At 39.7% G+C, this 24,581-nt stretch overlaps 1 protein-coding gene across 1 annotated transcript; it reads left to right on the forward strand.

Annotated features, from left to right (window-relative positions):
• Nucleotides 1-3,468: 3,468 nt before the first annotated feature.
• bmp2b (bone morphogenetic protein 2b) lies at nucleotides 3,469-8,287 on the forward strand. The gene is made up of 2 exons (XM_027149546.2): nucleotides 3,469-5,482; nucleotides 7,324-8,287. Exons 1-2 carry the CDS (start codon nucleotides 5,134-5,136, stop codon nucleotides 8,196-8,198), a joined length of 1,224 nt encoding a protein of 407 aa, XP_027005347.1. The 5' UTR covers nucleotides 3,469-5,133; the 3' UTR covers nucleotides 8,199-8,287.
• The last annotated feature ends 16,294 nt before the right edge of the window (nucleotides 8,288-24,581 follow it).

Below are 24,581 nucleotides of genomic sequence, written 5' to 3' on the forward strand. Positions count from 1 at the left end.
TTTGAGTGGAAAAGTTATATCTTTCTAAAAGGTTATTTTAGTAACTTTGACTAAAAGAGAGAATCTTTAAAGATTCCCCATACGGACTGTCTGGGTCCAACTGGAATACATGAGAGAGACAGTGTTTTCTGCTATTGTTATTATGAAAAACTAGGTTATATAAAGATCTAAGCAGACCACATAGCATGAATCCACAATTATTTACATATGCTTTATAGCAGTCCATCATTTGGTCCTGACAAGACCTTGCAAAACATTTCTTTCTGCTATATCTCCTGGCCTTGTTTAATATTTGCACCACATGTATAGTAATTGCTGCATTCCCCAATGGGACACGAGAGGGAGGTCTGGAGCTGTATTAGACTAAGCAGCAAAAGCTTACTTGATCATCACTGGAATGTGCGTGTACCATACGGCCAAACAACTGTTAGCACGGTATAAGAGGGCTCCGTCTGCAGAGTCATCTTTGTGTCTTGTTTCCAGACAGTCGAGTGGAATGTGGGTGATGACAGGAACACTACTCAGCCTAGTGTAGAATACAGCAGAGAAGCAAAGACTCTCTGATAGCAGCACAATAACAGCGACTCTTCATCAGCTACCTGTGCCGTGCAATAACATGAGGCTTGTTTCAGACATAGGGACAGATCACTGCCAAAAGTCTACGTTCTCCACTGACAGGGACTTTGTCTTCAGACAGGAAGGTTTAGAGCTAAAAAAAAATAAATAAAATCACACGGCTTACATTTGCATAGCTCAGTCCCAAAGTTATGTTGAAATAGTCATGATAATTGCACTCAAAGAAGCCAAAATCCCTATGTGGTTTTACCATGGTTTGGCAACATACTGGCAGCCAATCAAACTTGAGGGTTTTTTGAAATGAGGAAGTGAATTGAGGCAACCAACAGATGGCATTGCAGTGTCTTTATATTTACATTTACAGCATTTGGCAGACACCACATATCATACACTCATACAGTTTGCTACCATAATTTACCGTTAATTTACTGTAAAATTCTAGTTATCTAGTATTTTTTTAGTAACTAAAGTTTTAATTTTATTTATTTATTTATTTATTTTAAAAATAAATTAAAAAGAAAATAAATTATTCCTACAATTTCCTAGGTTGCCTAGGTTTTTATGTTTTTAAAATCTTCTATTTTTTATTCCTTCATTCCTGGTTTATTACAAAACTGTTTAAAATTGCATGAATATATATTTTGTTTGCCCATTTAAATTCAACAGAGTGACTACCAATAGCTGTGATCCTATGGCCTATAAAGACTGAAGTATCTGCGCTATAGATTGAGATAGCTACTGCAAATTGGTGGGTCAAAGCAGGATTTTTCTCTCAGTATGTTTCAGTTCCTCAACAGGGTTGTATCTAGGACAGAGAAAGTAACTAGCTTTGAACTCAGTGGGCCTCATGCTAACAGCTTGGTGTAAAAGAGTATGATAGATGAACCAGATAAGTTTTCATCCAATCAGCAATAATCTCATCAAGTACAACTCCATTAGACACAACAAATGTAGTTTTTTTTAATGAGATATCAAAGTGTAGATATTAAAGTATAACACATACACTCATACACGTATGCACTCACACACACACCCACACCCTGCACAAAGACAGATATGCAAATACATTGCAGTCGAGCCTGTGGACACATTCTCTACTTAAGGACTCAGGCCCCACCAGCAGACAATAAAGGAAGATAAACATTCTTTTCACTCTCCCTAATCCCCTTGTTTTCGGTAATTAAGGCTACTTAACACGTATTGTGAGGTGTTATCCCTAAATCTAAAACACCTTTGGCCGGTGGAGGGTTTAGAGCACCATGTTCATGACCTGATGTTTTCACAACAACCAAGCAATCAGTAAAAAACAAAAGCCTTACAAAGAAAGAGATCGGACCAAATACTCAAGTCCACTATCTAAAAAACTTCTTATTCCTTTGTGTGCCACTAAAACCAGAAATGCACTCTGACTGAAACAATTTCAGTAAAGATGAATATAATTGGCTGTTTTTGTCAAACTGTTGGTCAGTCAGTGGCCAGACCACCGTCTCCCGCTAGTAATTTCATTAATTCATTTCAAAGTGATCAATTGATCAGTGCATTAAACACTGATTTTTAAGAGACAGTGAGGCAGGGAGTAGCATCACCTCAGGAATGGAATGCATCAGTGTATTTTAATTGCTAAGTGGATGATCCGGGATTATCCCTCATAAGATGTTATTGTCTTGGAAGTAGACAAAGATCTTTTGATCTCAATGGAGTTTAATCTGCTGCCATCTCTCTCAGCCCAATAGGCCAGCTGCTTTTGTCAAAACAAGCCTGCTATCATCACATAATTGAAATGAATACCTGTAATCAATGAAGTGTTTTCATATGCTGATTCCCCCAACATAAACATTGTTTACTAAGCACATGTATGCTTTCAATATCAATGGCTTTCCTCCTTGTTACTAAACCCTTTTACCACACACACACACACACACACACACACACACACACATATATATATATATATACATACATACACACACAAATTTTGGGGGTCACATCATTACAGCAGATTAAAGCATTAATACGTTTACCTTCCTGATATAAAAGAAAAGGAAATGTGACAACTTTAATAGCCAAAGAATACTAATGATTTTTTTCTGAGTGGTGAAAGGGGTTGGTTGCTGAGATAATCCTGTCCCCCTCCCTTCCCTGGATATTCACTGACAAGAGTATCAGACGTTAACTTATCCACCTCTGTCCTCGAGTTTGCAATGACAACAGAATGAATTATCTGGGGACTAGAAATGACCGGTCACTAACACCCTTAATCTCCTTAATCCACAGAACCAAAGGCATCATATTTGCCAGCTTTGTGTCAATCAATGTTAATCCAGGTTGAAAACATGATTCCCTTGAACGTAAATTATAGGTCGTCAAACTGACCACATGTACCTTTGCATTGATCAGAGACACATGGATGAATAACAAAAACTATTCAAGGTAAACTCTGTGAGACTGGAAGGTAAAGTCAGTAATGGATGTGTTTTTTATTGTTGTATATTATTTAATTGCTATAGGTATTTAGTTGTTACAATCATATGCTTCATTGACTGGAAATTTAAGAACTCTAATATTAATAAAACTTAAACACTGTGTAAATGGAGCTCTGTCATTTGAAGTGTTACATATTTGCCCGGATAATCGCTTTATACTCATAATATAATCCTTTGCAGTGTGTGTGTGTGTGTGTGCGTGTGTGTGTGTGTGTGTGTGTGTGTGTGTGTGTGTGTGTGTGTGTGTGTGTGTGTGTGTGTGTTCGTGTGTGTGTGTGTGTGTGTGTGTGTGTGTGTGTGTGTGTGTGTGTGTGTGTGTGTGTGTGTGTGTGTGTGTGTGTGTGTGTACGTGTGTACGTGTGCGCGCGCGCGTGCGCACGGTTTCCATCCAGGGCGCATTGGTCCCCAGTTACTAAATGTTTGAGTAGCTGTGTCCTAAACTGTAGCTATGGTAGGTACTAGGTTCGTTTATAATATTATCTGCTCAAGAATCGGTATTTTTGGTAAGAAAAAAACGTCCGTTTTTCTTTTTTAATGAAAAAAAAAAAACTAATTACAAATGGTGAGTTAAGACTGTAGATTTCTGCATGAACTTTGTGCAATGCAAGCAGTAACAGTTGGGTACGACATCTTAATAAGGCGCAAAAGGGCGCAGCTCAAGTCTTTACGCACCGAAACCGACACGCTTTCGCGTAGGACGCATGATGGATGACAGTGTCCACTGGTGACATCACCCGAAAACATAAAGTCTAGAGCCTTGATCAGTGCGCGCTGCAATCTCCGCACCCTCGGTAGCGCGCGCTAACACGCGGAGATGACGTTCCAGAGCGAACGCTCGCACAATCCGGGACTTTAACAGAGCTACACAGACTTCACCTGGCTAAGGGTCTACGAAAAACAAAAACATGTCCAAACGAGTGTTTTTTTCTTCTCACCGCTCAATTTTGTGCAGACGCGTTCGTTTGACCTTATAATCACTTTAAACTCCGTGGCTCTGGTTCCTAGCTCGGCACGTATCAACACGTATTTGGCGAGTATGTGCGCGAAGAGGCGAGCTAAAGAACTAAATCGCGGCGACCGACTGCAGCACTTTTATTTATGATATGTTAGAAAAAAAATCGCTATGGATTAACGTGGATTATTGTGGAATTTCAAGGACATTGCCGCGGGGGTGGGGGGGGGGCACACTGATAACCAGATCACCGGCTGTGTGGTAATTCTTCACAAATTAGGTTTAGTGGGCTGGAGGAGCGTTACATCTTCCTGGGACATCTTCTAAAGATAATTGAAGGTGTTTGGGACATTCAGGTGTTTGTCATAGGCGTCTACCACCTGTAGCTCAAAGTCTCTCTCTCTCTCTCTCTCTCTCTCTCTCTCTCTCTCTCTCTCTCTCTCTCTCTCTCTCTCTCTCTCAGCGCCCTGCACTCCCTTTATTTAGCTGTAAAACTGTCTGGCACGCGCGCGCAGAGCTGCAAACCCTAAAACCGCACCGAGTTTCTTTTTAGCCTCTCGCCCAGAGTCTCTCTCTCTCTCTCTCTCTCTCTCTCTCTCTCTCTCTCTCTCTCTCTCTCTCTCTCTCTCCCTGACTTTTCCTTTTATGCCTGGCCTGATGTTAAGGTCTGAAGGCAGAGTGTGTAGAGTAGACATTTCAGTGTACACCCCCCACCCAGACCGTGCCCCTCTTATCTCAGTTTAATTGCAGCCTCTATGTCTGCTGTTTTCGCGTCTCCTTTTTTCCAGATTCTTCTTTGATTCACCTTCTCATCTCTACTCGTTGTTTGACATCCTCTTTAGTCTCCCTCACGTGCTCGATCTCTTTGAGGATATTATTATAGCCCGCGGGCGGGGATAATATCCCTAAACTTTTTTTTTAATTGAAGTTCTTCGGCTTAAAGTGCGCCATCTACCTTCAGAACGCATCAGATCCGGAGATCACCGTTTAGTGTCGAGAGAGTGAGAGCGGGCTGGAGGCTGGGCGCTCGCGCGGATCGGGGGTCCATGCGCGGTGTCGCTGCCTGACGCGAGCTCGGCCCGGGAGCTCTAAGCCGTCCTCCTCTGTGCCCTCATTCTGATAATGGTAGCCGTGCTCCGCTCGGTCGTGGCGCTCATGCTGCTGCTCGGCCAGGTGTGGCTGGGCGCCGCCGCCGGTCTCATTCCCGACGTGGAGCGGCGGAGGCACGCACCCGAACACTCCGAGCGCTTTCTACGCGACTTCGAGCTCCGACTGCTCAACATGTTCGGTCTAAAGCGAAAACCCACGCCGAGCAAGGGAGCCGTGGTACCCCAGTATATGCTGGACCTCTATTATATGCACTCAGAGAATGGAGAGCAGAAAAGCATCCGGCGGCCCAGGAGCATCATGGGGAGGCACGCGGAGCGCGCGGCCAGCAGGGTCAACACCATCCGGAGTTTCCATCATGAAGGTGAGAGCTCCTTTTCCACCGGTGCATCATCTTATCATTCTATCATACTGTTCAGTGACTTCTTACATTTTACGCCCTCCAAAAAAAAAAATACATTTTTCCTGAAATAATAGTACTATAGTGTCCTGCTCGGTCTCCATTACAGTGTTATGTAATGCAGAGAAAGCATACCTACATTCCACAAAGGATGCTTATTTTAGCATTTTTACTCTGTTATTAAGGAGTCAAAAATGTATCCTGACGGCAACCTCTGTGGAACAAGTTTTCATTTCCCAGACAGAATGCATATCTGTACCTGTACCAGTAGTGTGCCAGGAATCTGGCCATTGCGCTATAATATTATGACAAGGGCATGACTTGTTTTTTACTGAGACATTGACATAGCACTAACCTTTTTGAATGTACCCTGGATTTTACCTTTACATCAGAACGTGATATAGATACGTCTACTTATAAGTCTATATTTACAATTACTCCCATTTGACACATTTTCAGCGTGACTTTTTTGGTACTTCTCAGTAGCATTTGTCAGTCTGTACCCTATTGGCACACTTTGATTAAAATGAATTCAGGTCATGTGAGAGTTTTTAAAAGTTTGCTTGAGGGAACATATGAACTATATTTAAGTCACAACCTTGAATCGTTAGTCTTGCTTGGTGTATTAGTATTTTTTTGTGCACGGTACATAATCAGTTTGCAGTAAATTAGGTGGCACGTGAGGTTTTAAAGCAAGTATTCTTGAGTCATTCAGGCCCTGAGAGGCCGCTTACAGTGTTATGGATTTGCATGGATGACACCCAGTGGTGGTCCTGACATAGAGCAAACGGCAGCTTTGATCATTTGTCAGTGTCTTGGCTGGTAGCCAAATATTGTGTGATTTTATAAATGCAAGGAACAAATTCTTTTACGGTTATAGCAAATAAAGTTCAATACTTTCATGCCATAACTTTACTTGCTTGTGGTTTAGTATGTTAAAACATTTGTAACAATAAGAGACATTAAATAAAAGCATCATGTAAACATGCAATAACAATTATACCACTTTTTCTCCCAAATAATATTATCTTCTTTTTTTTGGTGTGTGATAGCATCTCTATCTTAATCCACTAGTGATACAGACCTGCATACCCTGGAACTTTTGACTTGTCATTAGCTCTTGCCTCCTTGTTTTGCCACAAACAGAAATTAGGAATGTTATACACTCACAACTGGGGTTGACTGCTTCAGACAAGCCCTTACACGTTCACAGAGTTACACAGGGATTGACTCAGAGGGAGAAAACAGAGAATCAAGAAAGACAACAAGAAAGAGAAAAAGATGGAAAAGGAAAAAAGCATGAAAGAAGGATCAGGGCTTTCCCACATCAAATAAAATCTGCATGTCATTTTAGTTGATTATGGAGCAGATAGGTTGGATTATGGAGAATGGAATTTCCAAAATGTTTCTTTTAAAAAGAGATTAGAGGCTTTTGTGTAAGATTGTCTTTTGATTTGTTAGGTCTTCTAAGAAAAAAGTTGGCTTTTCATGTGATGATCACAGAATTTTTATTAAAGGAGGTGTTTAAAGCATCCAAAAATTGCTTGACTACAGCTCGTCAAAACTGCTCCGGCACACTTTGCTGTCTAAGTGTCTTTAAATAGCTTAACACCTGGTCTAACTATCACTTAAAGCAAGCAAAGACAGCTCTGAGGCAAACCTAAAAGAAATGTGGGTTTACGTTGGCTGTAGAGAGCAATAACTTTGAATTTTTAAGCATAGTATATTTAATATGAAGGATAGTCTTTAACCATGGCTGCAATATTAATTGTCCACTTTTAACAATATAGTTTTTTTTCTTTCAGAGGCATTAGAGGCTCTGGCCAGCCTGAAAGGAAGGACCACAGAGCAGCTGTTTTTCAACCTCACATCAGTCCCGGCAGAGGAGCTCATCACGGCTGCAGAGCTACGCATCTTCAGAGACCAGGTGCTCAGTGACCTTAAGCAGAGCAACACCAGCCGTGCTGGAGCCTTTCAGCGAATTAACATATTTGAGGTGTTTAGGCCAGCGAATTCCCCCTCACAGGAGCCTCTTACCAGACTTTTGGACACTCGTCTGGTGCAGGACTCACACTCACGCTGGGAAAGCTTTGATGTAAGCTCAGCAGTAGCACGCTGGGCCACACAGCCACACCACAACCATGGCCTCATGGTGGAGATTCTGCACCCAAACGGGGCCAGTGATGGTGAGGAGGCAAAAACAAGCAGGAGTAGTCATGTGAGGGTAAGCCGGTCCCTTCATCCTGACATTGAATCCTGGGCTCAGGCTAGACCACTGCTGGTCACTTACAGCCATGATGGCCAGGGCACTGCAACACTCCACAGAGAAAAACGGCAGGTGCGGCGGCCACCAAAACAGCGACGTAGACACCACTGCCGGCGGCACCCACTCTATGTAGACTTTAGCGATGTGGGCTGGAATGTGTGGATTGTGGCGCCACCAGGCTACAATGCCTTTTACTGCCAAGGCGAGTGCCCGTTCCCACTGTCAGATCATCTGAATTCCACCAACCATGCCATTGTGCAAACGCTTGTGAACTCTGTGAACTCTAATGTGCCGCGAGCATGTTGCGTACCCACAGAGCTCAGTCCCATCTCTCTGCTGTACTTGGATGAGTATGAGAAGGTTGTCTTAAAGAACTACCAAGATATGGTGGTGGAGGGCTGCGGATGCCGATGAGAACAAAACTCATGAAGTTTATGAAGACTTTTTTATTTATATAAAAGAACATTCAAAAAGAGTTATTTAGTTATTTTGAAAAAAGATATATATATATATATATATATATATATATATATATATATATTTTTGTATTTATATATATATATATATATATATATATATATATATACACACACACACACACACACACACACACACACACACACACACACTCACACATATATATATATATATATATATATATATATATATATATATATATATATATATATATATATGAATGAATGGTTATATTTATGTTGACCAAAATGGGAAAATAAATATTTTAATGAGTATTTTGCTTTTTAAGTGGTTTTGAAAATGTCCAATGTACATTTCAGTGCGAGAGCACATGAAGTATGAAGCTCAGATTTTTAATATGTATTTATTTTATCATAACCACTTTATTTGTAAATGAATTATGTGTATTTATCATAAAAATATACGATCTCCCATTGTGTCTGAGGGAATATGTTATTTGACCAGATTTTTTTTATTTATTTATGTATTTATATTTATGTACTATGTTCTTAAATGCTACATCCCAAATTTAGTGCATTGGTTACAATACGAAATGGACAGATATTGTCTTTAGGCATTGGTTCAATACCCTGCGAGAAGCTTCTGTCCTATGCAGTGCTAAATTGTTCTCTGAGTGGATTTTTCTGAGTATTAGATATCTTTGTTGTCCCTGTATCTTCCTTTTCAGCAGTTCTGATTTTGAAATCTGGCACTGCCCCTTGCTTGGCTTCTCTGGGAGCTAATTTTTCTCACTCAAATTAATCCTGATCTGGCAGTAAATCACACTGGATGTTCTTTGGTGAAAATCCTTTTTAGTCTAAGACTAGGCTTAAGATATGTCTGAGCAGCTGGACCTACACTCTAGCTCATATAATTCCTAAAACCCACATCTAGTCCATGTAGTTTATAAATGTTAGAGCTATGTAAAATGTCTAAGTCAAACATGTCCTGGTGAGGGTGTTCAATCATTCAGACAGTTGGAAATGTGAGCAGCTGATAAAGACACAGTGAAGGGCCTGAACCCTGCCGTATGACAGTGCTTCATTAATATTGTCAAAAAGACACAAAGGAGAAGATTGCGCCTGCTGTGATTGTTCATGCTGAGGCACAATTTGCAGTGTTATCTCTTGATGGAATTCCTGTATCATTGTTTGATTATATTGCTGTAGGAAACACCATCATCTGCTTAGCACTGAGTGCAAAAAGTAGAAAGGGTGGAAAACAGTGATCATAATACACATTCCCTGTAAATCTTAAATATTAAGTTGTTAACATTTAGATATTAAATCTTGATATCTATTACAAATATTTTTGTTGAGGAAGAACAGAAATGTAAAGATTTTGAAATGATGTGGAAGAAAGATCTGTGATAACCCCTAAGAATACAGCAACAAGAATACAGCAAAAACAAATTGTCCCTAATTATCTTAGACATTTTAAAACGTTCTGTCTGTTATTATTCTCTCATACTATGTCTAAGTAATATCTTTATTTCTGAGTCATTGTTTTGAAGCACATATGGTGCGTGTTTGATTTCATATTTTGCACAGCAAACGGCATAAAACGTGGTATATGTATTACATTCTTATCACAAAGACCCGGCTACAGTGCTGCATTGTCTGTGGTTGTTGAATTTTTATTCACATCCAGAGGGAACTGTTTTGCTTTTAAACCCTCAAAATGGATGTCTTTAATGAAAATTACATTTCATGCAACAATAAAAATCTGCAGTTCTTCATGGAACTCTATGAGGGAACCAAGAGGGGGAAACATGCTTTGGGAAACTTTTCAATTTAATGGTAGGCTTTTTATTGCACTGAGTCCATAAAGCTTTAATTGAGTTGTGTGGGAATACGACTCCCCTGCCATGTTTCACATTTAGCACGCATTTCTCCTGCTGCCTACCCCTGTAATACCACATTAAGCTGCACATTTCCCACCCTCCACACTCCGAGTCTGCTGTTTTCAGAGGGAATGCCATGGAAGAGGTCAGGGTCACCCCAGATAGTCCCAAAGGGTGCAGTCCTAAAACCACTCTCTTGTAACATTAGCTGAACAACCACGTCACTTCTACCTTATTTTATGAATTCTTCCCAGGGAGAATTTTTTATGTGCCACACTGGACATTTAATGCGTCTTTAGTAAGCTAATGACATTTTTATGGTAGGTGGTTGCTGAAAAAATAGTGATTTAGCTTACTTTGTGAAAACAAATAAGGGATTTTTTTACATTTGTATATTGATGTGCATGATCCCAGAGGCTGTAGTTCATAGAGTGGGTTTTCTTTTTTAAAACATAAAAAAGGCCTGAGAGAAATACAACCATAAGGATTTCCACACGTCAGGCTTAACTTTGGTTGGGAGTGATTCAGTTTGGAAAGGAACTGTAATTTGATTCGTCTCAGTAAGTGCAAACCACACTGAAAGTATCTGTAGTTCTTCTAACCAGACACATACAGCAGCAGAATCAGATTTCCAGATTTCTGGCGGTTGACGTTTGGAAAATATGCAGCACAAACCTTTGATGAAGTGAACCCGGCCTGGGCAGAATATGACTTTTGGCCATGCTCCAAGGGGATGCCGGCATTCGAATCGGGTCTGCGGTCGATCGGAAGGCCTTTGTTATCCCACAGGGGTGTGCTAATTTGAGGTGTGGTTTGCTTTGCCGCTCAGAAAAGCATCCGTCTGATGACGTCCAGCATACTTGGAAATGCGGCATCTGTGAAGTAGCTCAAAACACATCAAAAAGCCTCGTATCCACATTTTGGTAAGAGAGGAAAACACACACAAATTACTTTTCCAGAATGACCAAAAGACATAGAAGCAAAGGTTCTAATTCTTATATCCGTTTGAACCACCCATTATTTTATTAAATTAATAGTTTTATGGTTTGTGTAAGTGTGTGGGTGATTGATGGAACGGGGTAAGTCCACAGACTGGAGGAAATGTTAGGAAATGATTCAGTATTATTTATGAAGTCTAATGTTTGTTTGTGTTTTTCCACTTCTCCCTCTGGAACAGCAGATTATCCTCTCATCAAGAGTTCACTTAACAAAAATACCCAATGACAAATTCATTGCTACTAGCTGGGGGCAGACAGAGTCGAAGTGTCTTTTGACTTTGGCTAAAATCTTGTACACTACAACTGGAAAATCCAAACTCACCTGCTGCATATTCTAAACTGGAAGCTGTTTGATAGATGATTATGATCTGATGACAGATGACCTGCATGTAACAGAAACTTCTATTAATCACAATAAAAACTTTATGACAACTGAATAAATCTCCATATACCAGAATTTTAACCTTTCACATTTTACAGTCTAGTGATTGGACCTCTTTTACCTTTCTATAAAACAGTTGTTTACACTAATCACCATGGCATCCACTCAGAATAGCGAGGAGTAATTTTGTCTTCCACATGCAGACACGCAAACACACACACTCCTACACCCACAGAGCAGGTGCCTCATTGGAGGTGAGTCAGAGCACTCTCCCAGGCCCTCGTGGTCAAATGCAATGTTTGCTTTGATCTCAGGCCAATCCAATTTGACTCATACCTCTAAATATGTGTTGTTGGGACACAGGCCTTTCTAACTCCCCAATGAACCACATCCCTTATGTTCCCAAGGACCCCATTTAGTCAAGTCTGGTTTCATTTCCTTAAATCCACTGGTATATGGTCACCATGGCAGCATAGTGAGTTTGCTGCATGAAAGCAATTTGGACTTTGCTTGTAAAAAGCTGTGCGGAGCGTGTCTCTGTTAGGACAGTCAATCTGAAAGAAGGCGCAAACAGATGGCCAGAGCATACAGTCTTTAGGCTGTTTGTTCGTACAGGGCAGCTGGAGAGCAGTGCTGAACGTAGTTGGTGGTCTAGCTGTTGTGTCTGTTCTGTGTCTTTAAAAGAGGTTTAGTAATATATGTAGGTTCTCATGAACGAGTAGGTATGGTATGGCATGTGAGACCTTTCATAACATCTTTAAAGTTCTTAGTGTATATGTATGTATACACTATGGCAACAAATGAGAATCAGCTGTGGATGTTTTGTGGTTGTTAGCTGTGTCATAAGTGACTTAGGTATGAATCACCTCTTCCCAGTTTATGGTTTTTGGGAAAACAGCCGACCTTCATAGTAATGTATTGATGACCTTTAGTTCTTTCACCTGCAGTCATGTGACTCAACCAACTCTAATGCTTAAATCATGTAAAAATGCTAAGCCCATTTGTGATTCAAGGTTTTTAATTTGCCCTGCAATGTGTTAATCTTACTGGGATAAGTAGACAGAGCCTACCAGCAACAGATCCTACCAGCAGATGGCATTAACCAGTCTCTCAAAAAGACTGTCTGCTTTTTTTTGTTGTTACAGGAGCTTTGAGACAACTGGGGGAAAGTATGTTTTTTTTTTTTTTCAGATTTGTTGATATGTGATCAAATTATAAATAATGAAATTTAAAATGGATCTTTTATAGAACAAATAATGATATAGAGTATATAATACGGATGATATCTTCTTCAGGTTTCTCTCAGTGTAGCAATGTGCTTAGAACAAACAATTCAGTTGACAGTTTGTCCTGAAATAATCCTGTATACAGAGCATATCACTCGCTGTTGGTGGCCTAGAAGCAAAACCTGGTCTTGAACCTGCTGCTTAGAATTGATTAGCATGAGGCTGCAGGCAGTTGCATTGCTAAGGAGGGGGTCTATTTGCTTGGGTGGTATGGTGCTAATTCCCTCTCCACAAGTTTTTCATTAGTTTAACAGGCTTCATATGAAGCAACCAGCAATGCTGGTCAGGGACACATGCCATCCCAGCACTGGCTGATTCATGGCATTCGTCACTGCTTGTCAGTAGGAGTCACATTTCACTACGCTATTTTATGAGTAAGTATATTGCATACCATGCCATTGGAGAAATGTCACCATGGATGTCCTGGGCCCAGAAATCCAACAAAACAAACAAACAAAAACAAAACAAAACAGTGGCATAGTAATGACCACAGATGTGTGCAAACCTGCAACATGTTTCTCATCTTTCTTAGATTCTAAAATAAGTACATAAATAAGTCTGTGACTGTTAATTGTATCAAAATTAATCTGTTGAATTCATTAACAACAATTGCTCTTGAGGGGAAAAGAAATAGGAATTTCTGAGAAGCTCTAATGCCTTCTTCAGGTCTACCTAACATCAGCTCGAAAAAGTGTGTTTACATAAGTCTGGGTCTGCCTCATCCATGCCTCATGCCAGAATGAGTGAATATCCTTGAGTTTGTATGCAAGGTAAGAGATAGATGGCCACCTGCCTGCCTAACCTCACCTTACTTCCTCTGAGTCACTTCCTGTCCCAGGCCCAGAGTCCTGTTGTCGTTTGAGTGATGTCATGGCAGCTTTCCACTACTGCCTATGAAATACAAACATCTGGCTATAACATCATAGGGGAACTGAGCTGGGTGCCAGCACTCTCCTCCAGCCTCCTCAATCAGCCCAAATATAACGAAGAGTGCTGCTGCATTCTGGTGCTGAATTTATTGACTTTACAGTGAGCGGATGACTACCTCGTTAGAAAGAGTGAGACTTTTTTGTTCTAACAGTGAATCGTGCAAAAAATACATCAAGAACTTCTGCTGTGGGAAAAGTTTAAACTTAAGATTGCCAAAGATAACAATAAATAGACAGGGCAGAAGTTCTTTAAACCCACAGGCAAATGAAAATATCATATGGAAGCGACATGTACTTTTTCAATATTTTCTCTTCCTTTTTCTGGATTGAAAGGAGCCATTTATTAAATAACACACATTTGGGTTCTTTTTGTGCTTCTTTTTTTAGGGGGACCACTGATAAAGACTGTATAATTCACATGATAGTTAAACTTGACATGTCCAGGTCCATGAAGTTGACACTTCAACGGGTATGTTCGCAAGCAGGCAGGAAATGCCAGAGAATGGCTGTCACTAAAAGAGCAGGAGAGTATCAGTGGGTTAGAGGTCAAAGGTGAACATGAGGGGGCAATGGGCATACTTCAACATTCATTTCCCTTCTACTTCATCCACTGAGCATGGGGAGCATCGCTTTTTCATTTCTCCTCTTTCATTTGGTTCCGCCCCATTTGTCCATGCTGGGCGCCTGTTGACAGCAAGGGCGGCACTAATAGTCTGGTGTGGGAAACTTAGAATTGTGTCTGGGCCATTCTGCACACTGAAATCTATTTGACAGAACTGTTGAAAGATCACATATCCATACTCTGACCTGACAGAAAGAACAGAAATGTTTGGATAGGGCTTAGCAGCAGCTCTCTCTTTCCTTGTCCGAAACATTCAACTCAGTTGCTTTTATGGTTTGGTAATTGCCCATTTTGAGCATCTACATTACAATATACAGCACCAACCAATTCCCTGTGTATCTGCCATGTTCTGAGAAGGATGGTCACAAACCGTAAGCTGTTCTGACAGGGCATCTGGGTTCAATAAGTATATGACATGTACCTTAGCTCTGATTAAGAATGTCTGCCCTACAAGCCCTGGGTTATTATATATATATATATATATATAATAAAAAACCCTGATATTTAGCTATATTTAAACAGAGTTTTTATTTTATTGTTTCAGGATGTGAAAATAGCAAACTGGGTCTCTTCATGCAGATTCTCACAACCTCTTTAGCAGGATGTACCATGACTTTCCACAACTCATGCAATTGTACATCATGTTCTAGGTCCACTTACATTCCTACAAACATTTAGACCAGAGTGACACGGTTGTGTATGGCATTAGGGAACATAAATCCTATAGGTCAATTGAGAACTTCTTGTAAACGACTGACATTTATAACAGCGGTGAGTATTTGCAGTGGTTATAAACAATTCTGACCATCTTGGCTTCAACTTGTGCCATCACTGCTCAAACACGAAGCATTTGTTGACTACGACAAAATAGTTCTGTTGGGTTTTGGGTTTCTAGAGAGGGAGCTGGGCTTGAGTATATTGACTCCATGTGGGGAGGACGGTTTTAATCGGACCGTTGCCCACATGTCTTCCTGTTTCTAATTTGGATCTGGGGTGGTTTTGTCCCTTGGCCAGCAGCCTCTCATCCACCGAGTGTCCATTTCCTCTGAAGTGAATAGTAGCAGGTGTGTTGGCATGACTTTGAGAACAGTGTTCTGAATGGACTGTGTATTTCTCTCTCTCTCTGTCTCTGCTTTCTTTCTTTCTTTCTTTCTTTCTTTCTTTCTTTCTTTCTTTCTTTCTTTCTTTCTTTTAAGAACCAAGAACCATTTAAAGATACAGAAAGTAAATTGCGAAAAGGATCACCATAAACAAATCACACAACCTACTTTTAAGAGCATTACGTACTTTTTGCCCTTGCAATTTAAAAGAAATTCATTTTGACTGGAACTGCTTTGTGATGACAGATGTAATAAAAGTCCTGCATGTAGCATATACACCCATCTCCACCTCCTTGCATGACTTCAGATCTGGGGAGGAGAACCCATCCACACTGACAAACAGCCATGTCATCTTCCTCTGAAGAGGTGACCTCTATTCAGGAAGAGCAAAAAGAAAAAAATCAACCTGTTCAAGCCCATTAAGGCCAGTAAATGCACACAGACAACTTCATCCAAATTCAACTCCGGTCTCCTCTGTAAGCGCTTCAGTATTGGAACTCTTTATGAACCAAGCGGAATTAACCTCTGCGACCTTGCTTTTAACTTCCTCACTGTTTCTGAAAGGCTTCCTCCTATTGAAAGACGTCCTTTTGTGGACCGCTTGCCATTCCTATTAATCTGAAATCACAGCTGTTGCAGATCCCATTTAGGTACTCCATTGAATCACTTCCTGTATGTCAGGATTATAGTGGGTATAGGATGAGTCTGAGGGAGGTCTAACGTCCTATGTGACTTTCTTCTTTGGGGGGCTCCTCATATTGTTTAGACAGATAATCTACTGATACATAAATGTTTTTGTATAATTCATCATGTGGAAAACTCTGTTTTAAGTGTGGGAATATCGTCCTGTTGGGGTTTAAAGAGGGTTAAAAAATCTGTGGCTGTTTCTTGCAAATGTAGCATTAACAGTCAACTAGTTCCACATTCATTGAGTTTGAACAACCGAACACACCAGAAGTGATTTAATCTCTCCTATGATTAGTGGCCTGCTTTACTCACAATCTGATAAAGAATTCATTTTGCATGCAGAGTGGGCATCCGGTTCAGCCGTAAACATAGCCAACTTTTCTTTTCATCTCTGAAAGATTCCAGGTTTCCCTTAATGTGTTGGGGCTTAAATCAATAGGGAATATGGAAACACATTAATCTTCCTGCTAGGTCTTTCACAGCTTTGAAATAGGAGCTATAAGCAGGACCCTCAGAGGAACCTTATCATGGAGCATTTTCAGGTGAGCTTTAGGCCAGCTTCTAATATGAAGCTGTGTTATGAAGCTGAAACTGTGCTCTGTTCTCCTTCACTGGGTTTGCTTCAAAGTGAAGGTATATAATAAAATAATCTCACCAGTGAAATTAGACTAAAGTAATTGCTTGGAATATTCCTTATGGAAGACCAACATTTTATTCTCTGTTATGTCCCCTGCAAATATGACCAGATCAAACAGAAAACCTTATTCACCTCATCACTTGCTTCGAGTTCCTCTACTTTCATCTTGCAGAAACTGGACCTGGTGGCTGTCTGCTTAATTGTACCGCATTGTGTGTTCTTTGTTCTCTTATCCTCCAGTGAAGAAAGCTTGCTGAAATTTCATCTGCCACATCACAGGGCCCTATTAACCTCTGACCTTTCTTCTGTGTGTATGGATCCTCACACCCAACCTTGGGCCCATTAACACTTTGTGGCAATACAGAAAAAGCTATTTTGATGTGCTGTAATTGCTGATAAGTGACAGTGGACAAGGGTATTCTTTGTTTGCGGTGCAGGCAAGACTGAGACTGAGCACTCCGTGTTAATATTTCCTAAATCTCCAACAGATAGACCTCTGCAACATCACTGCGTTAACATGGGGCCAGACTTGCGGCAACAAATGTTTGAAAATGTGAGATAATGAGTTGTGGATTTTGGAGGACAGCACCCAATTATGTGCTCCAGATGGATGTGCTAGGCACTGGTTAGGCCATTGTGACGCCAATGCTTTCCCTTTCGGAGCCTGGATGAAGCCTCCCCAGGGCCGAGAGTGCATAATGAGTTTATGTTAACTACAAAAAGGTCAGGGGCCAATACAGGCCGTGGCATTTTCTTTAAGGCTGAGCGTTGGAGTGCAGGTGCTGCCATGAGGTCATTCAGCCCCGTCCTGCCAGCACTCAGAGTACAGCCCTGTCACTAAGCTAGGGGAAACAAGGCACTGTTTGTTCTCAAAGTTCATCAGACTTGATTGATTCTGTGAACCGGACATGTCATCTTCTTGAGATATTGGCAGCTAGGGAGTAGATATACTTTAGCAGAGCTAAATATATCAGTATGTGTGCATAATCCCCTGTGTTGTTTTCATTTTGTGGTTTAGCCAAAATTAAATTCTGAGGTAGACCTCTGTTCTGAGAGGTTTCAAAGGCTTATGCACAGGATACATTAGGCTTTAAAAATGTCTTTTGAAAAGCTTGAGCTTATTTTTGTTTGAAAAAGTATCCCACCTCATAAAATACCAACATAATAAGGTCCTGTTCATCACAGGGGGGAAAATCCTCCGTGATGCGTGATTGCCACTGTGGCTGTTTCCTGTATTTCATAACTGTGTAAATGTGCAAATGATAAGGGGAGGGAAAACTTGGATACCATTTTAATTTTGAATCAACCCATTCAGTCAGAATGGGCATTTTAAGATTGTGAAGCTGACCGGTTACTGTCTTTGTTAATGTTTATAAGTCTGATGTCAGGCATGTGTGGCTGCAGAGTATTTTAATACCAAGTTGTTGCTCTGTGATTATGGGTTTGAAAACAGCCTATCAGAAGCAGAGTGAGTGATGTGGCATAGTCTGGCCTTCATGCTTGTTCCTCTCTATAGCTAATAGAAGGCCCCGTAATGACATCACCACACTTCCTTCTGGAAAAGCCTCTCTGGCAATAAAGCATTGGAAAAAAATACCCTCAAATTAATTAGTCATGTATTGTGGAAACCTTTAACCAAACTACACTTTGTTGCTTTAAGATAATGGCAACATATTTGGTATAATGAAACAAAATCTCACATGTTCCCATAATTTAGTTGTTGAGTATGCTTGAGGACAGAGGTTAGCCATTAAATAAGAATTTCCCTTTCCCTTTACATGTAAAAAGCTTAGTTTTCACACCCACTGGTGTGGATATATCCACTTCATTTCTAGGATTTACTGTTTACAGTATATTAAAAGACACAAATGAATGCAAGTAAAAGATGAGAGAAAATGCAAGTAGGCTCCTTTACTAATAAAACTGACAAAACACTGCTGTCCCTTGATATTCCACTTGAAAACAACAAGAGGTCATAATACAACTGCTTCCTAAGAAGAACTATCCTATATAATAAACCTCATATGATTTTTGATTTAATAGAAAATGTATTCATCTTTAGAGCAACACCTGCAGCTGATTCTTAGTCACAGCAAGCGCCTTTGTTCCCACACTCGATTGCCTCTCCTGGTCTTGTCCTCACAGCATCAAGCATGTGACTTTGTGGATGAGCACCTGCAAAACACAGCAAGCTTGTTGGGCAATGAGAGACCTCTGAACCTAGCAGGCGGAGGAGAACCAGGCCCTAGTTTGGCCCTGCTCAGTGTGGTATCACTCTGGTCAATGGGCCTGTTTTTGGCCATGCTTGCTTACTGTTCCATGAAATGCGCCTCTGGAACAGTGCAAACTTCACTGAAACAGACCGGACACTGTTAAGCAACAGTGCTCCCTTTGTGTGGAATTGTCAGGGCTGGCCTATTCCTGATGTTCCTCCCTTTCTTCAGAACTTCAGCTGTGAGCAAACAAAAGCAAACTCCAACACTGTGTTGCTATGCAGCTAGTCATGTTGGAATGTATGGCTATTGTAAGAATTGCCATTTTTACTTATGTGCTTCATTTATGCAAATAAAGCATGAACAGCAACTGAATGTCCCAAGAGAACTATGATGTAAATAATAAATCAGAATTAGTGACACTTCATACTAGACAACCAGATCATGTTGTAAACTCATTGCTTGCAGATATTTCACGTTTCATGTTTTATTTCATCATGAGGTGGTAAATGGTTTCAATAGTCCACAAATAGCTGAGAGTTTCTATCTTTCATCAAAATGTTGGTTTGTTTTCACTTTTGTTACAGTAACCACAATGCTGTTCCATTGCAAATGTGCTTTAGTCCTTTTCTTTCCAGCTCTCTTACCTCTTCATCTACATGCTCTGCACCAATGGTCAGTAAAATCATACAAAATCATTGTTTTTTTTCTACTTAAACTGCACTGTGACTATAGATATAATTAAACTATATTTGCATGGATGACTTTTTTTCAGAATGAAAACCAGTAGCACATGGATTTAAGCCTCTTTTCACTTTACTTGAGGTTCCAGAGGTTGCTGTGTTTTCATGCACTCATTGCCAATATAATTTAGTTTTTTCATCCAAGCTAAATATTTGCTACATGGCCCATGTATCCCCATGCAGTTTGAAAGTGCAGTGCAACACAGAGGTCTTTAGCAATGATACTCATTTTGTGCTGTATCTGACATTTTACTGCAATGATGTAAACTTTGTTTTATTTGTGATATTAATATTGTTCAAACCTTAATCTTGGCTGAATAACTACATGCTACATAGAAAATTTGGTAGCAAAACTTATTCATAAACAGGAGAATTTGTGTTATCCAGAAAAAACTTTTATTCTCTTTCCAAATAGATTGATTGAAATGAGATTTAAGATTGTGGCTCATCAAGCTTCTGAAAATTTCAGGTAGATTTGCCTTATATATCAGCCCAGCATTATACAAGCCTTTAGTAAATATTCAACAGGTCACTGAAGAGGTCCAAACAATAGCACAGTGCACAGTTAACAAAGATTTATCAAGAACAGCTTAATCTAACTATAGTGTAACTAAATGGTACAGCTTATCAATCTATCAATATTGGTTTATGGCATAGGTATCACTTAAAAAAAAAAGTTGTTATGTAAGAAAAAAAAAAAAGCTACATGGTGCAATGCTACGTGTTGAGTCATTACCACATTGTAGTTTTTTCCCCCCAATAACTGTCCTGAAGTGTTTATTTCCCTTTGTACCACAGCATCTTGCCAACTATTACAACCTTTTATTAACAAATGACACATCCTACTTTGTATGTTTAAAGTTGTTGAATGTTTGCAAAACAAGTTAGTCACTCAATAATCTCTCTATTTTAAAAGTAATAAGAACAAATGCAGCATTTTGTATTTAAAAAAATAAAATACATCATAATCCTATTTTTATCACCACCAAGTCCCTGCCTAAGTGTAAGCCAATACTATGATAATGTATTAGAACAAGTGAATTAATATAAGCTCTGTAGCTGGAACAATTGCCAAAGACACGTTTTTATACAACTCGAATCATTACTTTCTTTATTTGTTCAAAAGGGTTGTGGAATAAAAAGTCACAACTATGACAGAATACAATAAGAGCAACAGAATAAATAAAAAAAACTAACATTGTAGTATTTTCCAATCCCAATGTAGGTCCCGCAAGCCATGTGACAGGTGAGAGTGATTTTGTTTGTTTGCTGTCGGTCAGTGGCCAACTTTTCCATGTAATTAGAGGAGTTTTATTCCAGCTGGCCATCACAGAGGCAGCTTTCTGACACTGAGTTGATGTAAACCTGTGTATCAGACCTGGTACATAAACCTGGACTCAAAGCATGCTGTGCTTGCTTGTTGAAAGATGTGCCATAAACCTGGAAATTCTGACTAAAACTCGGGGAACACCTCGGTCAACACCCTACAACGCCCTCCTGGTCTGATTCATGACGGCATCATGAAAATACCATGAAGAGTGTCACACCACAAAATGTCACTTCTGTGACGTCCGTTCAATTTAGTTCTCTTAAAACACTTGGGTAAAAAAAAAAATCACAAAGCTTGTCACATATGACAAGCTATTTATAATAAGGTGACATAACCTATGTGCACAAACTCCCACGTTTGAACATGTTGGAGTTTATTATGGTTAATGCCCTGCACTGTTATTTATGCTGTTTCCAAGAAACGACTTGCACAATTTCCTAATTATATATGCATGTGTGAAAAAAACAAAACAAACAAAACATCTGCAATTCAACAGGTGCGTATTGGCATGAAGACTGTTCCATGTCTGGAAAACATCTGCATAGGTGGTCTCTCTCTCTCTCTCTCTCTCTCTCTCTCTCTCTCTCTCTCTCTCTCTCTCTCTCTCTCTCTCTCTCTCTCTCTCTCTCTCTCTCATCTCTCCAGGGCTAAAGAGGAGAAGCAGTTGATTATAAATACTGTGTGCTTCTCAGAGTCAGGGAAAAAGCCTCATATTTCTGGAGCGGTTTTTACCAGAGCATATTTTTATCGTTGAAAGCCAACACAGATAGACCAGGCCTGCACAGCTGTGCCTCTCATTTGTTTAAGAGTGTACAAATAGGCCGACCCACACAAGCCATACAAAGTGAGAGGAGGTTTTGCTCAACATGGCACTTTTGTCTGACCAGTGAGAAGCAAGGCCACATTCCTAAAAACAAGCACATTATAACAACATAAAAAAAATCAGAATGAGTCAAATCTTGCAATTTGTTTCTGAAATAATTCACCTTGCTTGAGAGCTGATCTGAATGAATTAGAATGATGGCATACGCAGTCTATTAGTAGGTAAGGAAAAAACATGCTGCAGACTTTAATGGCTTTATAAAAAGACATATAATTGGTACCTAGGCTGAGTTGAAACACACTCAGACAGAAAGACATGTATACAACAACCTGTTAGACATTACATGACTATTCTTTGTGAGTAAGGCTGGTTTTACCTTTGCCTACAGACAGCCAATGTAACGCTTCTCTTCTTTTGCCTGATGAGTCACTACCAGGTTTAGCTCAGGTTTATAGCTTTGAGTAATATACTGTATATCTATATACATATATTTACAAATGTCATGAACGAAAGTCATGAATTCTAGAGTCTTTACAAATTGTATGATATAACACTTTTTATCTAAACATGAAAGATCACTGTGGCCCTAAAACTGATTTCGGATATAAAAAAAAAAAGACTGAAATTTTCACATGAAAAGAATGAATAGGATTAGTGTAAATGCTTGACTGCAACATATCAGATTAACAAATATGAAAATCTTTCATAGCTGTCCAGACAACACTCAGCTTTAATAGTGCTGTCTGTTGCCCCAGACAGCACAATTACCCCAAACACCCTGACAGACTGAGTATGAAATATCATTAGCTGGATGATGTTTATATGAACTTTAAGCTGAATTTAACTTCAAGCAAAAACTTCAAGACAATGAAAAATAGGACTAGTTTTTAATTGGATATCACCATGATATATTATGGATTGTCTCCATATGCTCTGAGTTGTTCATGAACATGTAATGCTGCAGCGTTGCTCAGTGTACCAAAGTCAACAAGAAAAGATGTGGCGAAGCAGCCTTATGTTTTTATGTTGTTGTTTTTTGTTATGTAGGTAGAAAGGAATCATTTATACACTGAATTCAGAGAGAAAACAACAGTACATAATTTATACACTTTTTTTTTAAAACCAGTTTCAAACCAAATTAATTCTGATCTCCAATAAATATATATAGGATGATGATTAATGAATAGGGACTCAAATGGTCAGATGTGGCTTCATCAAATTTAATGTCTAATACCCATCAAAATATGTAGCTAAATGGAACAGTCAGTATGGAAACCCTAAACATTTGCTCTTCAGAAGACAGAAAACAGGTGCAAACATGTTTAACTCTCTAATTTCCAACTCTTTCTCCACTCCCCTTCCTTCAAAGCTCAATCTGTCTCTCTTTCTCTCTCTTTGCACATCTTTTGCTCCTCCCATCACTCCAAGCCTGAGAGTGGTATCCTTGCTTTAAAAACGGATACAAATACTTTAATGTTAAGAAATAAAGAAAAAAAAAAAAGAAAGTAAACTGGAATTTTCTTGTATAGGAGCTAAAAATATTTAAAAGATGCATATTTTCTGAAAAATGTCATTAATATATTATTTCCTATGAATGTTCTGTCATTACAAAATATAGAAATTTTATTATCGGAGTGAAGCCCCTCCAAGTGATTTTAGGCCATTCTTCATTTATCCACAAAGTTTTATTGCTCTTGAGCAATTTGCAGTGGAAATCCCCTTGCCATTTCTGGAGCTTACAGGGTATATGTCTATATGTCTGAGCGGGGTTTCCCCATAAGCCTTGTCTAAACGACATGCCTCAAACACTAAACTAGGTGCTAATGAACTGGGTCCTGACAAAGTTTACTTTCCTGGGTTGAGTCCCTCTGTACAATGGCTTCATTCACTGGATCTCAGCCGTGGAAAGTGTCTGTAAGGTAATCCCGTAAGAGTTCGTGAGACCTTTCCGAATTCTCAATATGTCTTTCTCCTGACCTCCCTTTTGGTCCGTGCCAAGGATAACACTAATATACCTCAGCTGATACTAGCAGGCAGCACGAAGATTTGCATGCAGCAAAATGGCATCCATTCACGAATAGCTGGCATATCCATCGATGGAGGAAACAAACACCTCCCCTTGTGTGCCCTATTACTCACCCAGTGCACTTACAGCCTAAACATCAGAGTCGTTGCCCTGCTGGATGTCTCCCAGGGCATAAAGTACAATCAGACAGCTTTTCTGTTTTCTTACACATTGAGAATCCAGGGATATGCATAAATGTTCTTAAAGGTCTTGTCTTTCAATGAGACCAGCAGCTGTATAGGGACATGCTGCCTGTTTTGGAAATCTGTGTGGATTATGAATAGTAAAAACATGCTGAATGTCATAAGGGTACACAGGTTGCTTTTCTCAACAGATTTAGTCTGGCTTCAGTCTAGAAGCAGCTGTTTCTCTAACCATCTTTTAGCTTAACCTAACAGCACATCACCAATCAGCACCAATCATGTCTATTTTTGTGAATAAAATTGAACAACTAGAACAAATATACTGTATATGTGGTGTCATTTTTCCTCAGGTGAGTGTACAAGTTCAGTTATTTCATGCAGTGAAAATTGATATCCCACACTTTTGGTGTCCTGTCACGGGTTACCGAAAGCCTTGGCATCATTTCGGTATTAAAGTACATAATAGGACAAACAGAACAAAACCTGTACGCATTTTACTGAGAGATTTCCCAGATCATT

Source organism: Tachysurus fulvidraco, chromosome 16 (genome assembly GCF_022655615.1).
Source record: "Tachysurus fulvidraco isolate hzauxx_2018 chromosome 16, HZAU_PFXX_2.0, whole genome shotgun sequence".
Lineage (NCBI taxonomy): Eukaryota > Metazoa > Chordata > Actinopteri > Siluriformes > Bagridae > Tachysurus > Tachysurus fulvidraco.

Coding starts and splice junctions, on each gene's coding strand:
- bmp2b (XM_027149546.2), top strand. CDS start 5,134: ATGGTAGCCGTGCTCCGCTCGGTCGTGGCGCTCATGCTGCTGCTCGGC. Junction 5,483..7,323: donor CCGGAGTTTCCATCATGAAG/GTGAGAGCTCCT, acceptor TTTTTCTTTCAG/AGGCATTAGAGGCTCTGGCC.